The sequence below is a fragment of the Amborella trichopoda genome, chromosome 9, assembly GCF_054954075.1.
Source record: "Amborella trichopoda isolate Santa Cruz 75 chromosome 9, AtrichopodaSantaCruz75HAP2 v2.0, whole genome shotgun sequence".
NCBI classification, from domain to species: Eukaryota; Viridiplantae; Streptophyta; class Magnoliopsida; order Amborellales; family Amborellaceae; genus Amborella; species Amborella trichopoda.
In genome coordinates, this window is record NC_142344.1 from 43685910 (window position 1) to 43702793 (window position 16884).

The 16884-nt window shown below is 37.5% G+C and overlaps 1 protein-coding gene across 1 annotated transcript; it reads left to right on the plus strand.

Annotated features, from left to right (window-relative positions):
- The first annotated feature begins 689 nt into the window (after positions 1–689).
- On the plus strand, positions 690–8303 carry LOC18439008 (tubby-like F-box protein 8). The gene is made up of 4 exons (XM_006849182.4): positions 690–1165; positions 2707–2794; positions 5940–6060; positions 7105–8303. Exons 1-4 carry the CDS (start codon positions 830–832, stop codon positions 7871–7873), a joined length of 1314 nt encoding a protein of 437 aa, XP_006849245.1. The 5' UTR covers positions 690–829; the 3' UTR covers positions 7874–8303.
- Positions 8304–16884: the final 8581 nt, after the last annotated feature.

The window sequence follows — 16884 nt, forward strand, 5'->3', positions numbered from 1 at the left end:
AACACACTCCAACTTTGAATACCAACTTTGAATACCAGGAAGAAATAAAAAAGGCTTTGCTTGCAAAGCGTAGCGGCTGAAGAAATAATAAAGAAACCTAAACTTTACCACAAAGATGGCAGAGAACCTTGCTTTTTTATCCAGTTAAGAGACTGCATTTTTGTATATTTGGGCCTTAGGCCCCCATAGAACTATCTCTTCAGTGATTGATCACGAATATACAAGACTCGTATAAATATATTGCCAATAACAAGAGACACCGATTATATATATACCATTCATATACATATCTCATTATGTATTCATAATGATGTATATCAATAAAGATAAACATACTCTCATACATGGTGTTTTGATATTTGATTTAGATGAATTTGAAAGTTTGTTTTTGATGTTAAGTCATAAGCCAAACAGGTTACAACCTCAAGCTAGAAAAGCTCGGAGTCTCCTGAGAGAGTAATAAATAGTATGCTCCCACGGAGCCCCAAAGTTTGTGAAAAAAAAAGAAAATCAGGCACGTAAGATTCCGAGAGACAGAAAAAAGAGAAACTCTCCTCTCTCTGTCTCAACGGTTACATTATTTCCCACTCTCTTTATCCTCTTTTACACAGCGCATACAGTAACTCTAGAGAGAGAAAACTCAGACTAAGTCTAGAGAGTGAAAACCCTAGAAATAGAGTACACCCAGCTCAAGAGAGAGAAACTGCATCCAGAAAAAAGTCCACCACAAGTTCCCAGAACCAAACCCCCCAATACCCAAGTGCAGAGAGAGAGAGAGGTGAAAGAGGGAGGAGTTAGAGAGAGAAAATAAACCCTAGAATCGGTGGTCATGTCGTTTCGCAGCATAGTGAAGGATGTGCGTGATGGGCTTGGGAGCCTGTCCAGGCGCGGCTTTGAAGCTAGGCTCGGCTCGCGGCAGCGAGCGGAGCCCAACGCGGAGGAAGTAGAGCAGGCCCAGCATGAGCCGGGTTGCTGGGCGAGCTTGCCACCTGAGCTGTTGAGGGACGTGATGAAGAGGGTGGAGGCGAGCGAGGGGGCGTGGCCAGCTAGGCGCAGCGTGGTGGCTTGTGCCGCGGTTTGTAGAGCGTGGCGGCTCATGTGCAGGGAGATCGTTGGCACGCCTGAGATGTGCGCCAAGCTCACTTTTCCGGGGTCGCTCAAGCAGGTGAGCTTTACTGTTTTTTTGGGGTTTTCTATCTCTAAGTCGTCATTCTCTCTCCTGACTTTCTGTCTCTCTCCTTCTGGATTTCGCATTGGTGTCAAGGTTCTCGCATCTTCTGCGCTACCCTCGATTTGTTGTTGTAGTGATTTGAATCGTTGACTATTTTCTCTCTAGCTGGATCTCCTTATAGCACCTTTTCTTGTGGCTCTCTGACTTTGTTAATGTTGTTATTGTGGTGATTTAAAGGGGTTTTCCCTCTCTAACTGGGATCCCCTCTTTCTATCTCTTGATTCACTGTTGTAGTAGTGATTTGAAGCATTTGAGGGTTTTATCCCTCTCTGGATCTCGTCATAATACCTTTGGGGTGTCCATCTTTTTTTATATTTGTTGATGTTGTTATAGTGGTGATTTAAGGGGCTTTCTCTCTCTAACTGGGATACCCTCTCTCTCTTTTTGGACTCTCAGCAGTTTTGGGCCCTCTCTCTTGGCTGGTTCTTGTTGTTGTGGTGATTTCAGGGGTTTTATATCTCTAGCTGGTCGCTAGCAACCGCTCCTTCCCTCTCTTAATTTGGTTATGGTTGTTGTTTCAGGGGGTTTTCTCAATCTCACTGTCCTGTTGCCCCTCCTCTCTCAGTTTGTGTTCTTGTTATGATGAGGGGTTCTTTCTTCTCTGGCTGAGTTCCCGATAGATTCTTGTTGGGGTCTCTCTCTGGCCTGTTTCCATTTTTTTTATTTGTTACTGGCGCAGAAATGGCCCCAAAAAATCGGATTTTTTGTTCATGTTATTGTGTGAAGAGGCGCTTGAGTTTTGTGACCCATTTTTTCTCGTTGCCGGTCTTTGTTTTGTTTTCTTCTTCTTTCAGATTGACAGGAAGATAGGATTTGTTTTGGATTCTTAGTTTCAGTTTTGGCTGGATGATAAACTTGAATATTTATTGCTCTTTGTGGCTGGGACTGATATGGGAAACATGTTTTATAGTTTGGATTGTCTACACTGTTACTTGTTATGGATGAGACATGGATCTCATTTTGTTTGGATTGTTATTTTCATTCACATGTTTTACGTATTACAAATGAAACACTTATTACAAAGAGATGGGAATTTTTTGGGGTTGGTTCTGGTTGATGGGTTCGATTATCTTACATTTTTTTCATTTTAGCATTTGCCATTCTTTCAAACTCTCAGATGCTTTTGTTGGATTGTATCGATTTTCTTCTTTTGTGTTTCGCAAGGCGAAATATGTTTTCCCTTCTGTTTTAAGTGTACTGTTGTCGAGATGAAATGAAATTGTCTCCCTTTCTACTCCATGGTCCTTGTTGTCATTTCTCCTTTCGCAACAAAAAATAAAAATCGCATTTCCTTTATCTTTCCAATTTTCCTTTTTAGTCTTCTTTGTTTTTATTATATACCTTTTATTTTTTCATTCTTATGATGTTATTCATCGTGGATATGCTTACATTTTTTTTGGACATCAGAGCTATATATTGAAAAGAGATGATTTAACAATTTCCATTTTTGTTTTTGTTTTCCCAATATTTGGCAGCCTGGGCCACGAACAAGTCCTATACAGTGTTATATAAAGCGGAATAAAGCATCCTCAACTTACCACTTGTACTTGGGTCTTAACACTGGTGAGCAACATTTTGGCCTGTATGAATTTGACTTATTGTATAGCAGTGATGGGCTTGATCTGTGGTGATGGTAGTTCTGGCATATTCCTACTTTTAATTTAGAGAGTAGTTCTAATCTTTTGATTAGGAAATATTGTTTATATCTTTGGATAAATTTGGTTGGGGTTGACTTTGATCAATTTTATGGTTGCCATTATTTTTTTATGAGGGGTTCATTACTTTAGTGGTTGAGTTTGTAGAAGGAATCAATTTATGTATAGGATGTTGACCCCGCAATTAAAAAAAAGTGATGCCTTTTGGATCTTTACTATTTCATAGAAAATCACACTTCCTTAGGTGAAGAATTAGTTTTTGCTCTATCTTGCAAATACAATTCAACTAGGTTAAATGGAGAGATTGAATTGAAAACAATCTACATAACTAAGATCTCAAGCAAATTGAAATTGATTACCAAATGAACACAAGAGTAGGATCACTTGGTACTGCCTAATATTTGATATATGCTTAATATATACTAACTACTCAAGATGCCCGAATAATTAGTAAATTGCATTAAGAAATATGAAATGATGAATGTTGCTACTTAGGGCACGTGGTACTCCTGAGACACTAGCTCTTGAAATATGGATCCTAATATATGGTACCTGAAGTATATAGCCATGCCAATGAGGTATAGCTGAAAAACAAAAAAGCTTGTATAGAGAGAATGGGATGGTGAAGACACTTGTACAAGGTTTAAGAAAGTGCTAGGCAACACTAAGGTGGCCATCAGGCCAGGCTGGTGTTTCTTGTTATATTATTAGTTATATGCATAATGGATTGACTATTGAGAATTTGAATGATAGGAAAATTTACAGTTTCAAAGTAACTAAGTTAATGTTGAATCACATATCACACATGTAACACAACCACAGAGTCAAAGGCAATGCCCTTCCCTACGCCATATAGCTGATAGCTCCTTGTTCAAGACCATTAAATTACTCAATAACGTAAGCCAAGCCCGGGGTAAATGTTTGACTCGTTCTTCACACATGAAGCAAAACCACTAAGAGTAAAAGATAATAGCATTTCTGATGTCATATTGCATAATATCAAGCTTTAAATCACCCAAACACTCCCTTTGTAACCTCTCTTGATATTCTACAAAGAATCTTATCCAAAAGATTTTGATTAGATATGATTCGTTGAAGTTTTTAAGCTTTTTGTGTTGTTCAAAATTTTCAAGAATATGGATATTTTATGTTTGTTTTTAGTCAAAGAAAAGTTAGGGAATTGGAATGTATATTTTCCAATAGAAAATATGTTAGGGAGTGGGGAAAGACCAAAATGCTGATGGCCTGAGGGCATTTGCATGGGCATCCCAAGGTGGCTGCCTCAGCTGAGGTGCAAGGCTCTTCCTTTGGTCTGAAGCCTAGACACCCACCCCACCTTGAGGGGCCAACTTGGCCCCCTGGCATGGGTACATTTTAATACACAGAACGCTTGGTTGTCATGCAGGAGGTGGTGAGAAGGTTCCAAAGCCATGAGGACATTAATTAAGTAGTATAGAACTGCCCATGACCTTGAAAAATCCCAAAGTTTTTCCATATTCATGTTAAATCCATAGCTTGAAGTGGTTTTATAAATCTGAAGCTTGGGCTCAAATTGAGTGCATTTGGGTTGAAACTAGATCTTTGATTGTTTTGTGGCCTTCTTGTCATTTTAGAGATCATTTATTCTAAGGATATGTACTCAAATTGCTTTCAAATATTTTCTTTCAGTTCTTTGTTTCATAGTTAATACTGAACTTGAGATATTGCAATGGATGGTTATGTCAAATGGTTGAAGTTGAAGGATTTTGTGAATGAGGGTCAATATGTTAGGTTGTTTTATTAAGCAATAAACTATCTGGTGAGAACTGGTGCGAGAGCAAGCGATGCGCATCGATGTCACTCCCGAAACCAGGGAGACTGTCAATGGAGGCCATTGCAGCACCCTAGTTCCTCATCTTTTCACTTCCGTAGTTATTTCTTCCTAGTAGGATTGGACACCGTGTCTTCATAGCCTCATCTTTTTTGGTTTTCTAGTTTAATGGTTGCCTTCTTTTTTTTTTCCTTGTGTGGAACTTTTGAAAAGATCTTGGCTACCAATTTTTCCAAAAATTTTGATGTTTTCAACCTATTCTAAGTTTGGGATGAAGGGATCCACACTCTCAATACGTTTTATAAGCATTAATACACAGAAACTCAAATGCTTTCACAGAAAATAAAGTATGTTGTGACCACCGAAAAATGTTTTGGAGCACTTGGGATACAAATTTAGATGATTGCAAAATATGAAACTCAGCACAGAACACGGGAAAGGAAATTGGGCTAAATTTTTGGTTAGTGACCTAGTTGCTAATCTCTTCTGGAATGTGCCCGAAATTTTTGAGATAGGTAACTAGCAAGAAGACCAAAAACACTGCCAAACTCATCAAACCATAGGAGAGGTTCAAAATGGAAAACAAAACTAATGGAATTCAACCCAATCATGGATTTAATTTTTTAGTAGAAGGCCTCCACTTCATCTATTTTCAGTGCAAAGAATAGATTCTTGGAATCAGTTCATAATGGCTGAAATTTAAGTTTGGCCAAGTTGGTTCCATTTGGTATTCATCAAAAAAAGAAGTTAGGTAGACATGGGGGTTGCAATACCCTGCCAAAGGTCTTCCCTGCGGTTAATGGGGGAAAAGACCAATATGCCAATGGCCTCACAACATATCCCTACTGCCTTAGGAAGTGACTGCCTCGGGCAGTTCATATCTTGGCTAACTTCTTATGGTAATTCTGTTACACTTACTTTTTCCACTAGGAACAAGTCTCTCACGAGATTTTTTCACCTTTTGATCTTGCTCTTGGGTGTGCTTGCATTTTGTCTTATAATCATGTATTAATGGAAATCATGCTATGCAGCAGTAGTGTATAATTTGTGGTATGCTATGGGGAATCCACCATCCATTCCTGACTACATATGGTGGGGATTAACCATGGGTCCAGACCACAGACATTCACCTGGGTGCAGTGTAAGGGGGTGCCCCTGTTATGTATCATGTAGCATTCACTGGTATATGATTTTCAATATGCTTTTTCTTCTAGCTAATCTGGTTGCCTTTTTTCTTTTTCAGAAAATGGAAAATTTCTCCTTGCTGCCAGAAAGATAAGGCGCCCTACACATGCAGAATATGTTATATCTTTGGATCCAGAAGATATGTCACGAACTACTGGCAGCTACATTGGGAAATTAAGGTTTGTTACCATCCTAACGTTTTACTCAACCAATTCAAGCAAATATCCTTCTGTAGGTGTTTTTTTGGGCAATTTATCAAAGTACTCGTAGGAATTGAAGTGTTTAACATTGTACATTGTAAACTTTTGCAACTATTCCAACTCATGATCATGTGTCTGTGCATGGGCATTTTGAAATAAAATCGAACAATATGGATAGATTGTTAAATAACTCATTTCTCATGGGTGTTGTAGTTAATTTCCCATATTCTTTTGCGTTATGCAAACTTATGTCACCTCATTCAAGCAAATGTCCTTCGGAATTCTTTTGCACTATGCAAACTTTCTATTTTGCCTTCAGTATTTAAGAATCAACTCTATTGTTTTCAAATTGTGAACTGTATTGTGATTTTTCGAGACAGCACATTTTCCTTCAGCATTCCAAAAATTTCCCCTGCTGAAATGATAAGTTTATAATTGAAGTCAAATATGGGTTTGCTTAAAAAATACAAAGCTATGATAAATATTACCTTTTTTTTAAAGGGGAAACATTATTTGTTCTTTTCAATTTCGGAACTTTGTTGAAATCCTATTTTGTGTAGAATTTTTTGTGTGGTTTCTCCAAGAAAATCAAAATCTTGAAAATCTTCAAAGCGATTTTACCTCGCAGAGAAATTGCCAGGAATGATTATCCACCAACTGCACCTCATGCCAACAGAAAAACATCGACTGCACCTCATTTCTGTGTTGGGTCAAGGATATATGCATGTGGGTGTCCATGATCAATCCTTATCTAAAGACAGTGGAGATGAACCAGGTTTCGTTAGACGAAAGTGTTGTGATTAAACGGAATCATGGGGCATCTCCACTGCTTGCCATTTCAGAATCTGTGTATGTTAATAAGTAACAAACTAACAACATACAATAAATTCCTTAGATAAAGACCTTATGCCATAGCATATGTATCATGTATTCATATGCGGAATTTTTTTTAGTCTGATGCTAGTGCAACGCCTGAGCCCTTGGTCACCTCTTCCCCCTCTCTGCCCTCCCTGGTTTTGGCAGGTCGAACTTCCTCGGGACCAAGTTTGCCGTCTATGATAGCCAACCCCCCTATGCTGGTGCCATCATGTCATCATCAAGCTCGCGCTCGAGCCGCCGTTTCTACTCCCGACGGGTTTCCCCGAAAATGCCAACATCAGGCAGCTATGGGGTGGCCCATGTTGCATATGAGCTTAACATGCTTGGCTCCCGTGGCCCCCGCCGCATGCGTTGCACCATGCACTCCATCCCTGCATCTGCCCTCGACCCTTCTGTGGGCCCTGCCCCTGCACCCGAAATTGCATCTTTGTCCTCACTGGACGAGTCTTTCTCGACACTCTCTTTCTCTCACTCAATGGACCGAGACTTACGCCTCCTTTCGAAGAGGACTGACTCCTTCTCAGGGAGTGCGAGGTTCTCAGACATAACATCATTTAGGGCCATGTCGGGTCCTTTAGAAGGGAAAGAGTGGGAGAGGGGCCCACTTGTTCTTAAGAATAAGGCGCCTAGGTGGCATGAGCAATTGCAGTGCTGGTGCCTCAACTTTCGGGGGAGAGTCACAGTGGCCTCTGTGAAAAACTTTCAGTTGATTGCAGCTGTGGAGCCACCGACCACCTCTGAACCGGCCCCACCACCAGCAACTACTGGCTCATCTGATCATGATAAGATATTATTGCAATTTGGGAAAATTGGAAAGGACCTCTTCACTATGGACTATCGTTATCCTTTGTCGGCTTTTCAGGCATTTGCCATTTGCCTGAGTAGTTTCGATACGAAGCTGGCTTGTGAGTGAGGGTCCAGGGTCGCGTGTGGTCGAGTGGGGGTCTTTGTGTATAGTAGTGTTAGATGTTTGATAGGTTCATGGTGTGATTGGGTTCGCTAAAGAGGTTGTGCGCCCTAGCGCAAAGTGGGGGAGTGGGAACACGAATGGCAAAGCAGTCGTTCATTCTTGGTGTAATTTGGATAATTCGAACTGTTTGTTGTGCTCTCTCTCGTCATCTATCTCAAGTCTGTGTCGTGTGCGTACATGTGTGTCTGTGTTCTCCTACAGGAATGTAGGACATGGGTGATATGAGGAGACATAATGGGAAAGCTTTAGCTCAAATGGCCATTAGACAAAGATGCTGAACCCCACAGGTTCTTTCGCCAGTCTTTGTTCATTGCTCAAGGGACTGTGTTGTAGCATGCTTCTGGAATATGGAAAAGGGATTTGATTAACACGACACAGTACGAACTTTTGAGTTGCATGCATTATAAGCAAGTAAACATTTTAACTTCAGATTTGCAAAATTCGTCTTAGATAACAGCATTTTTAATGACAAGATTATGGAATTGTGAGGATAACGGGGAAAAAGTTTATTCGAGGTTAGGCTATACAATGGTTGTACTATTGACTATTGGAAAATGTGGTTCCTTGTTGGGAAACCCTCGGATTGATTATAATAATTTTGACAATCATGGAATTAAAAGTATGATGTATATCATGTCCCCAAAAAAATGTCTTTTAACACATTATTTTTTATGCTTTATTTTTAAGTTTTTACCAATTCACCAAATCTGGTTCACTATCGAAACTATAAATTTCACAAGAGATTATTTACAAAGAGATTTTTATTTTTTTGTTTCTGGAGCTGGGTCTATTCTTTTTACTGATCTTCTTACAACCATTTATTTTGAAATTTAAAATATAAGATTGATTGTAACTTTCTTATACAAAAGGTAAATGGTTTTTTTTGTAGACAATCTCATTTCATAATAGGGGAAAAATAGATTTTTAGGCATTGAAGCCGATTTCAATGGAGTCTTGAGATGGAGCTTTGCTTATATAAACCTGGGCCTTGTGTTGTAACGGCATCAACAAAGGAAACCACGACCAACCAACCCAAACGTGAGGGGATTCTTTGGTTGCTCTCAGTTCAAATCCTACATTCTGGTACAAATCCCACTTAAAACAGTTTTATCTGAAATCTTTGGAAGTCAGGGATGAATAGAAAACAAATAAAGTATTCATGCACTTTCTTTAGGAAGCGTGTCAACAGTGTTTTCAACAAATGTTCTTCAAAGCGTGAGTAGTTTGCACCCCTAGACATTTCTGCCAAAGTGCGATGTCTTTGGGTGCACGAGGTGAATATAATCAACAACATAAACGCCACTCTTGTGTTTTCAGTTAGGAAATAGTTTAAATGAAATTTCAAAGCTTTTTCTTTTCTTTTTTTTCTGAACAATTTTTTTTTGAACTGTTTATTGAGATTTCATTGAAAAAATGAAAAAGCAAGAAGAGAAAGAACAAGAAAGGGAGTAAAACCAGGATGGGCTACAAAGAAGTAGCATTTTTGGCAAATCTATCGGCCATAAAATTCCTCTTTATTGACTAGAGAGAAAAGCACCTGTTTTCCCCTAAGATGGGCCATAATTTTTACCAAATCACCTACCCATTTACAGGGGATAGAGGTGGATCCAGGCACTATTTGATCACATGGGAGGAGTCACCATCTATAATCAGGACCCCGCTATCAACATTTAGCGCTTGAGGCCCAAGAATTTCGGTTCAATCACCTGGCACATGGGAAGCTTCCTTTGTAACGTCCAAATAATGTTGCCTCTTTCATATCGCAGAACACCTCCATATCCAGCTCTCAACCAATTACTTTTAGCAAACCCATAAAAATTAAGTTTAAACCAACCCGTCGGAGGAGGCTTCCAAAGTGCTGACTTTGTGATGTTAAATATCTTCATCCTGCCAAAGTTATTGAGGAAATCTTCACCCCGGAGTTTTTAAAACTGTCGCCTTCGCCCACTTTGTTATACAATGCATAATAACATTCGCAAGGTGGTCAGCATCCAGTTGGGGGTCCTCTCACATGGTGGGAGGGCACCAATGGAATTTGTCCTAGTTAAAGGGGCAATTTGAAAAAGTAGAAAAGGGTGACCTGATGACCAAGTCACAAACTCACGTATAGTTTTAGTATGGGAATAATGTGGGACATTGGTGGTAGTTGACTTAGTGTATTAAAAAAAATACAGGGAGCGTTCTTTTGCAGAGAAAAAGAAGAGAGAAAGTTATCATTCTTCTAGAGAGAAGAAGAAGAGAAAACCTCTGTAAAAGAAAAAAAGCATCCGAGAGAGAAGAACCTTAAAGAAGAAAACCCAAGAGAGAATCTCTAAGAAAAGTTGTTTCTTAGAAGACCATTGCAACTGTTGAGTTAATAGTGGAATTGATCTCTTTCTCCCATGGACATAGATTGAAAAGGTGAACCATATAAATTCAATGACAGTAAGATTTATTTTTTTATTTGTTTTATTACACATTTTTCCACTCATACATACACATATCGACTTTGGCATATTTTTGTATCTCATATATCCTGGTTCCGCAGCGCATATCCGCATTGTGAGAGGGCTCGACTGGGTGAGCCCAACAAGTGGTATCAGAGCACATTTCCATCGCCATTGGTCCTCCCTATAACCGTCTTTCGGTATAACGAACCTAGCGGTCATAGGACGAGTAAGAAAGAAAACAAATCCCGCTCCTTTAATCATAATCACTACTCCTGGGCTTTGCCCTAACTTGACTTTCGATAAATTGGGCTTATGAGATTTTTTTGGGGCTCAAACTCTTATGTAGAAGCTTTGCTAAAAATTTGTGAAAAATTTTGCGAAGGCTTAACTGATGGTGGATACCCTAACGCACGGAGCATAAGCTAACGTAAGGAGTATTAGCCTAATTTACGAAGTATAAGCTTAATGCACGGGGCTATAAGCACAAAACACAGGCGATAGCTAACTGTAACACACAGCCGATAATTAATTGTAACACACGACTGATAGCTAACTGTAACGCACGGCCGATAGCTAACCGTAACGCACGAACGATAGCTAACCGCAATGCACGGGTGATAGCCAACCGTAATGTATGGTCGATAGCTAACCGCAATGTACAGGTGATAGCTAACCACAACGTACGGGCGATAGCTAGCCGTAAAGCACATGTGATAGTTAATCGTAACATACATGCGATAACTAACTGTAATAGAGGGCTGATAGATAATGTGCTTGATTTAAGATGGATTCTAGTACCGGAAGCAGGATGATATCGCTCAACGAGAATAATTAGATCATCTGAAAGTCAAATATGAACAATTTGTTCTACTGTAAGGACTCGTACACAGTCATTGAAGGGGTAGAACATAAGCCTGAAGGTATGACAAACAATGAGTGGAAGAAACTGGATGATAATTGCGATAGCAATATTTTGGAAATATTAGTCCATATAATTAAATTTTGACCAAAAGGTCCTAATTTAATTATAACTTGAAATTAAACTCCTTGAATGTGATGATATACGACCATTTTTTTATTTTTTCAAAACTTCCCCTCAGTCAACACAAATTTTGATTTAATTTTTTTTAGCTTTTTCGTTATTAAAGCAGTGCCCCAAGCTTTAAGGCACTACCCTACTGACGAAAAAAACTAAAACAACTAAAAATATATCAAAACAGTTGCTTGAGGGGCAATTTTGGAAAAAAATGAGTTGAGTAACCTTCTTTGTAATTTATGCATATAAGTGGAACATTTCGTATTTTACCTAAAATTTTAGGGTCCACACATAGATCACTCTCTTTTTTTATTGACTTGTACACACATTTCACATCGTCCATCAGATATATCATCACATTCAAGGATTCGAACTAATTTAACCAAGGTTTTGATTGAAAATTTTTATTTGATAATGCAATATCAACGAATAATTTTAAGAGAAATAAAGTAGACAAGTGTTTCTAATAAGGAAATTAACTCGATGTATGTCATAATATGTTTTTATGTTGATTATATGTTTATATTTGGCTCTAACTTAGAAATAGTAGAGGAAACTAAAAGGTTTATTGGATTTAATTTTGATCTGAAGGATCTAGGAATGGTTGAATAATACTTGTTATCAATATAGTGAGTAAAGATGATGCTTTAGTTTTAACCTAACCTCGGTACATCGAAAAAGTCCTCAATAATTTTAAGCATAGTGATTGTACGCCAGTAAACACGCCCAACATATCCTCATACAAAGTTAATGAAAAATAAAGGGAGATGTATTTGTGGAATTTTTTGGGTGAGTAAAAGTGGTAAGTCAGCGGAGATTTGGGTGCCTACCCTTTAGTGAGAATGGAGTTAGACATCTTATTATGGGGCTTAACAATACTACTGTCAGTTTTCTAAAACTTGACCGAGGCCACTGGGATTCGACCGAGTAACTCGGCCTCGCCATATAGGCGAGGCGAGTTTTGGGCAAGCAAACTGTACAACATGTTGGTAAACTTCATGTATGTTAATTCGACAAACGTAACTAATTCATGTTTGAAGGACTTTGTGGTCAGTAGAGGCACGAAAACCTTAGTGTGCTCTGGGTTCGAATCCCACTTCTGAACATTTATTTTTTAAATATTGTCAGTTTTTTTATATGATAAACTTAGTAAATTTACTAGTTGCCCAAGTAGAGAGTATTGAGATGCAATCTCTCAAGTTTAGAGGTATCTCAAAGGAACTATCATTTAGTATACACTTTATTGATTATCCCATAGTATTAGAAGGATATGATGATACTAAGTTGGAGGTTAGAACTAGAAGATTCACCATCCGCATTTGTGTGAGTTTTCACCTTGAGAGGTAAAGCATTATCATAGAGATCAAAGAAGAAACCATGCATTTTTTTATGGAGTTAGAGTTTATCGTATTAGATTTTGCTTAAGAAGAAGTGAAATGGCTAATAGACTTGCTTCATGATATCCCAATTTGACTCAAACCAATATCGAATATTTTATATGCGGTAGATAAACTTAGTAGATTTACTAGTTGCCTAAGTAGAGAGTATTCAGATGAAATCCTCGAGTTCAGAGGTATCTCAAAGGAACTCTCATTTAGCATACACTTTATTGGTTATCTCATAGTATTAGAAGGACACGATAATACAAGTTGGAGCATGGAACTAAAAGATTCACCATCTGCTTTTGTATGAGTTTTCACCTTGAGAGGTGGAGAATTATCATAGAGATCAAAGAAGCGAGCATGCATTTCTTTTTGGAGTTCGAGTTTATCATATTGGAATTTGCTTATGAAGAAGTGAAATGGCAAATAAACTTGCTTCATGATATCCCAATTTGACCCAACCCAATACCAACAATCATAATTGAATGTGATAATCGTGGCTTGCTCAAGCAAGTAGTGATATTTATAATGACAAATCTAAACATATTGTACACCAAATAACTCCATCCAAATATTGATAAGAGATGGAGTGGTAACTCTAGCATTTGTAAAACTGAAGGAAAATTTGGCCTAGCCTTTCATAAAAAGTCATACAACCGGAAGGTATTAGTAATATGTCAATAGAATGGGATTAGAGTCCATATAGTAATTGTTAATGGCATGAACCCAATCTAGTCCTTTGTTACCTCAAAAGGTCTAGATTCAATGTGGTAATAACAAGCTATACATATGGTTAATTAGATGACATAATTTATAAGAACCCATTCTCCTAAGATTCATACGATTGATAAATTTAGTGATGATCTATATGAGGGGAGGCTGAATTATACTCTTAATGACGTCTAGTACTAGTATTTGTTGGCATATTTTATATATAAAGACACCCTTGATAGATTCACCTAGATGAGTATGGAAGTGAAGCGGCTTCCTATGAGATTACACTTGTCTTTAGAGTACTTGTAAAATTAAGATATATGCTCAAGGCGGATAATAAGCTGACATAAAAAAATGCACCAGATTTTTTATTGTGATTTGTGTGTTGTGCTACCAGCATAATAGATAATATACTTGATTCAAAGCTATATCCTATCATGGAGTTTGATGTACATTGTAGTGCATACATTGAGTAAAGGTTCAAATAGAAAAATATTTTTATGGCAATGCGAATAACTTATATTCTTCTAATGCTTTCATACTATTTTGTAAAAGGTAGAGGAGTTATATTTTTTCATGAAAAAATGCTACCTTTTATTTCAAAATATTCCCTTTTGAATTATAGTATTTTGAAAAGTGTATTTGGTCTTATTTGTAGATAAAGAAGCAGTGAATTAGTTATCACATATTGAAGGATGAAATAAGAAAATTCATGCTTAAAATAATTGCAATATCCTCTTCACTTATACTCTAAGGACCAATGAAGGAAAATGCCTATGTGGATCATGAGAAAAGTGCGGTACATATGTGTATGGGCGCAAGGGTGCTTGAGACGAACTAGCGCACACATGTGTGGCTCGGGCTCAAGCCTTGCTTACTTTACACCATTACAGGTAATTCCAACGATGGGATGAGGTGTAGTCTCGATAAGTTTTTGCCCACCACTAGCCTCACTGTTGGGCCCACAACACTATTTAGTAGCGCTGTAAATCTAATGGAGAAAGATTTTGAATATTGCAAGCATGCCCCAACTTCTACTGCTGAAGATTGTAACACATTGTATTAAGTGTGGTGGTAGTTTTTTTGGAACCCAAAGAGCCACCCTGGAACCTTATGACTGGTGGGTATTCGATTCCATGTCGATTGCAATTGCTGAATCCTTTTTTATGATTGTAATTAAGGATCAAAGAGTCGCAACTCTTCATTAACAAGCATTGAACAATTCGATTAGATGAAGGTAAAAAGACTTGTCCTCTATCTATAAATAAGACTCCTTTTCTTCCTTTGTATAAAAAGTCACTACTGTTTTAAAACCATTACCAATTTTTTCTTTCTAGAAAAGAGGCAACTATGGCACTTTGGATCATATAATACTTGTGCATTTGTGTTGGGAAGATAGTTGAGTCATCTTCTATTTTCTTGTATGCTTAGGAAAAATTTGCGTAGCAATTTAGATGCAGATTGATTTATATCAGTTAAAGGAAAGTATTGTCATGTGATAGTGATCTATTCGTGCCAGGAAATAGGAAATTTCTCTCCTTGAACTACAAGAAAAAGTTTGATAATTCTCCTTTTATTGCCCTGTTTCACCTACATTTCAACACTCAATCCTTGGAAATTACAAAATTATGATGATTAGAGGCATAGAAAAAAGAAATGCTGAAATTAGGGTTCGTTAATCTTCGAATGGTATGTTTGTTTCTTGGAAGTATCAGCTTGAGAAGCTGAACATCTAGACTTATGATTTCAATGGGGGGGACATGGATGCTGCCGGTTCATGTTCTTCACCTTCTTTTAGGATCGACCGGTTCCAATGTGTGAAAATATTAAAGAACCTTTACAAATTTCAAAAAATGATCTAAACTTATGGGCCAATTTTGTAGTTTTGACTAGTGAGAATTGTGAAGACACACATACAAGACATTTTAAAATATTCAAAGGCGATTTTATGGGAACCTTGAACTTGGCTTGCTTTCTGAAAGGAAATTTCAGACGTAAATTGCCACCATACATATCATTTTGATTATAAAGGCAACTGTTTTGATAGGACTGCAACCTATCAAAATAAGTAAAGCTTCATCTCCGCACTCATGAAAAATTGCAATATTAGTGTCAAAAAACCTTCAAATCAATCATTTAACTTGACTATAATAGTTGTAGAAAAAAAAGAGAAGAATTTCAAACCGTCAAAATAGTGTTGATTGTAACACATTATTTAGATCGTCCATTTTTTGAACTACAAATTTCATAATTAGTAGAGGAAATTGATTTTAGAGACATCAAAGAAATTTCCCATGCGTAAAGTATTTTCCAAATGAGGTTATTTAAATCTAGCGAGAACTACCATTATTATTAAGTTTTGAAACCAGATGCGACGGACAATGTGATCGATTAGAGCAATAATTAATGCATTGACTAGTCTAATCCAATGCAAAAATGAAATTTAGTGAAGTGAATTACTAATATTTTATCAAATTTAGGGTTTTGGCTAGTGATGCTATTTAGTTTTGAGCTAATGGACATGTTAACAAAATTGGACAATTCTTTTATATTATATTTTATATTTTTAAAATATTTTTATTTCTTTTTAATTTCAAAGTCCTATCGATTAGGGTCAATAGCAAATTTTGACTAGACCTAATTGGTCTAATATGACCGGACCTAAACCTGCATGCTAATTGGTTTTGATCCTAAAGAACAATTTTGTTGAATTTTATTTCAAAATGTTTAGATAGGTATCAATATCTGAATCTTATTTCAACTATCTAGGGTCATTACATGAATCCTGATATACTATTTTTAGGCTAAAAATTCACGATAAGATTTGACAAACCTACTTTACACAAGCCTGCATTTTCCTTTTCCAAGCTTGGGACTGGTGTAACTTACCTAGGTGTCTGGCTTGGGTCAAGATGGTAGAGGTTGGATTTCTGTAGCCGAGTCCCAAGTTCCATTGCGATGTAACCTTGTCAAGAAGTAAAAAAAAAAAAAAAATTAATAATTAAATTGGGACCCTCAATTATAGTTAGGTATAAGTCAAAAAAAAAAAAAAAAAAAAAAAAAAAAAAAAAAAAAAAAAAATTGTTGGGAAAAATTTTTATAGTCATAGAACAAAAATCACTAGGGTAGCAGGCGATTTGGATAAGGTTTGTCTTTTCTCCAATAAAATCAGGGGGGGCGGTATCTTATTGTCGCAATTCTACTTCTTAAACGTTAAATTCATAAAAACGCCCAAAAAATATCCTTCACTGCAAAGGGGGGAGGGTGCTGGGCGTTTTGTGCCCTCTCCTTTTTTCCCTCTCTCTCTACGAAGAGGGTGCTGGCAGTTTTCTGCCCTCTCCTTTCCCCACTCTCTCTCTCTCTCTCTCTCTCTAATTCTCTCTCCTGAACTCT

Coding starts and splice junctions, on each gene's coding strand:
- LOC18439008 (XM_006849182.4), top strand. CDS start 830: ATGTCGTTTCGCAGCATAGTGAAGGATGTGCGTGATGGGCTTGGGAGC. Junction 1,166..2,706: donor TTCCGGGGTCGCTCAAGCAG/GTGAGCTTTACT, acceptor AATATTTGGCAG/CCTGGGCCACGAACAAGTCC. Junction 6,061..7,104: donor AGCTACATTGGGAAATTAAG/GTTTGTTACCAT, acceptor TGGTTTTGGCAG/GTCGAACTTCCTCGGGACCA.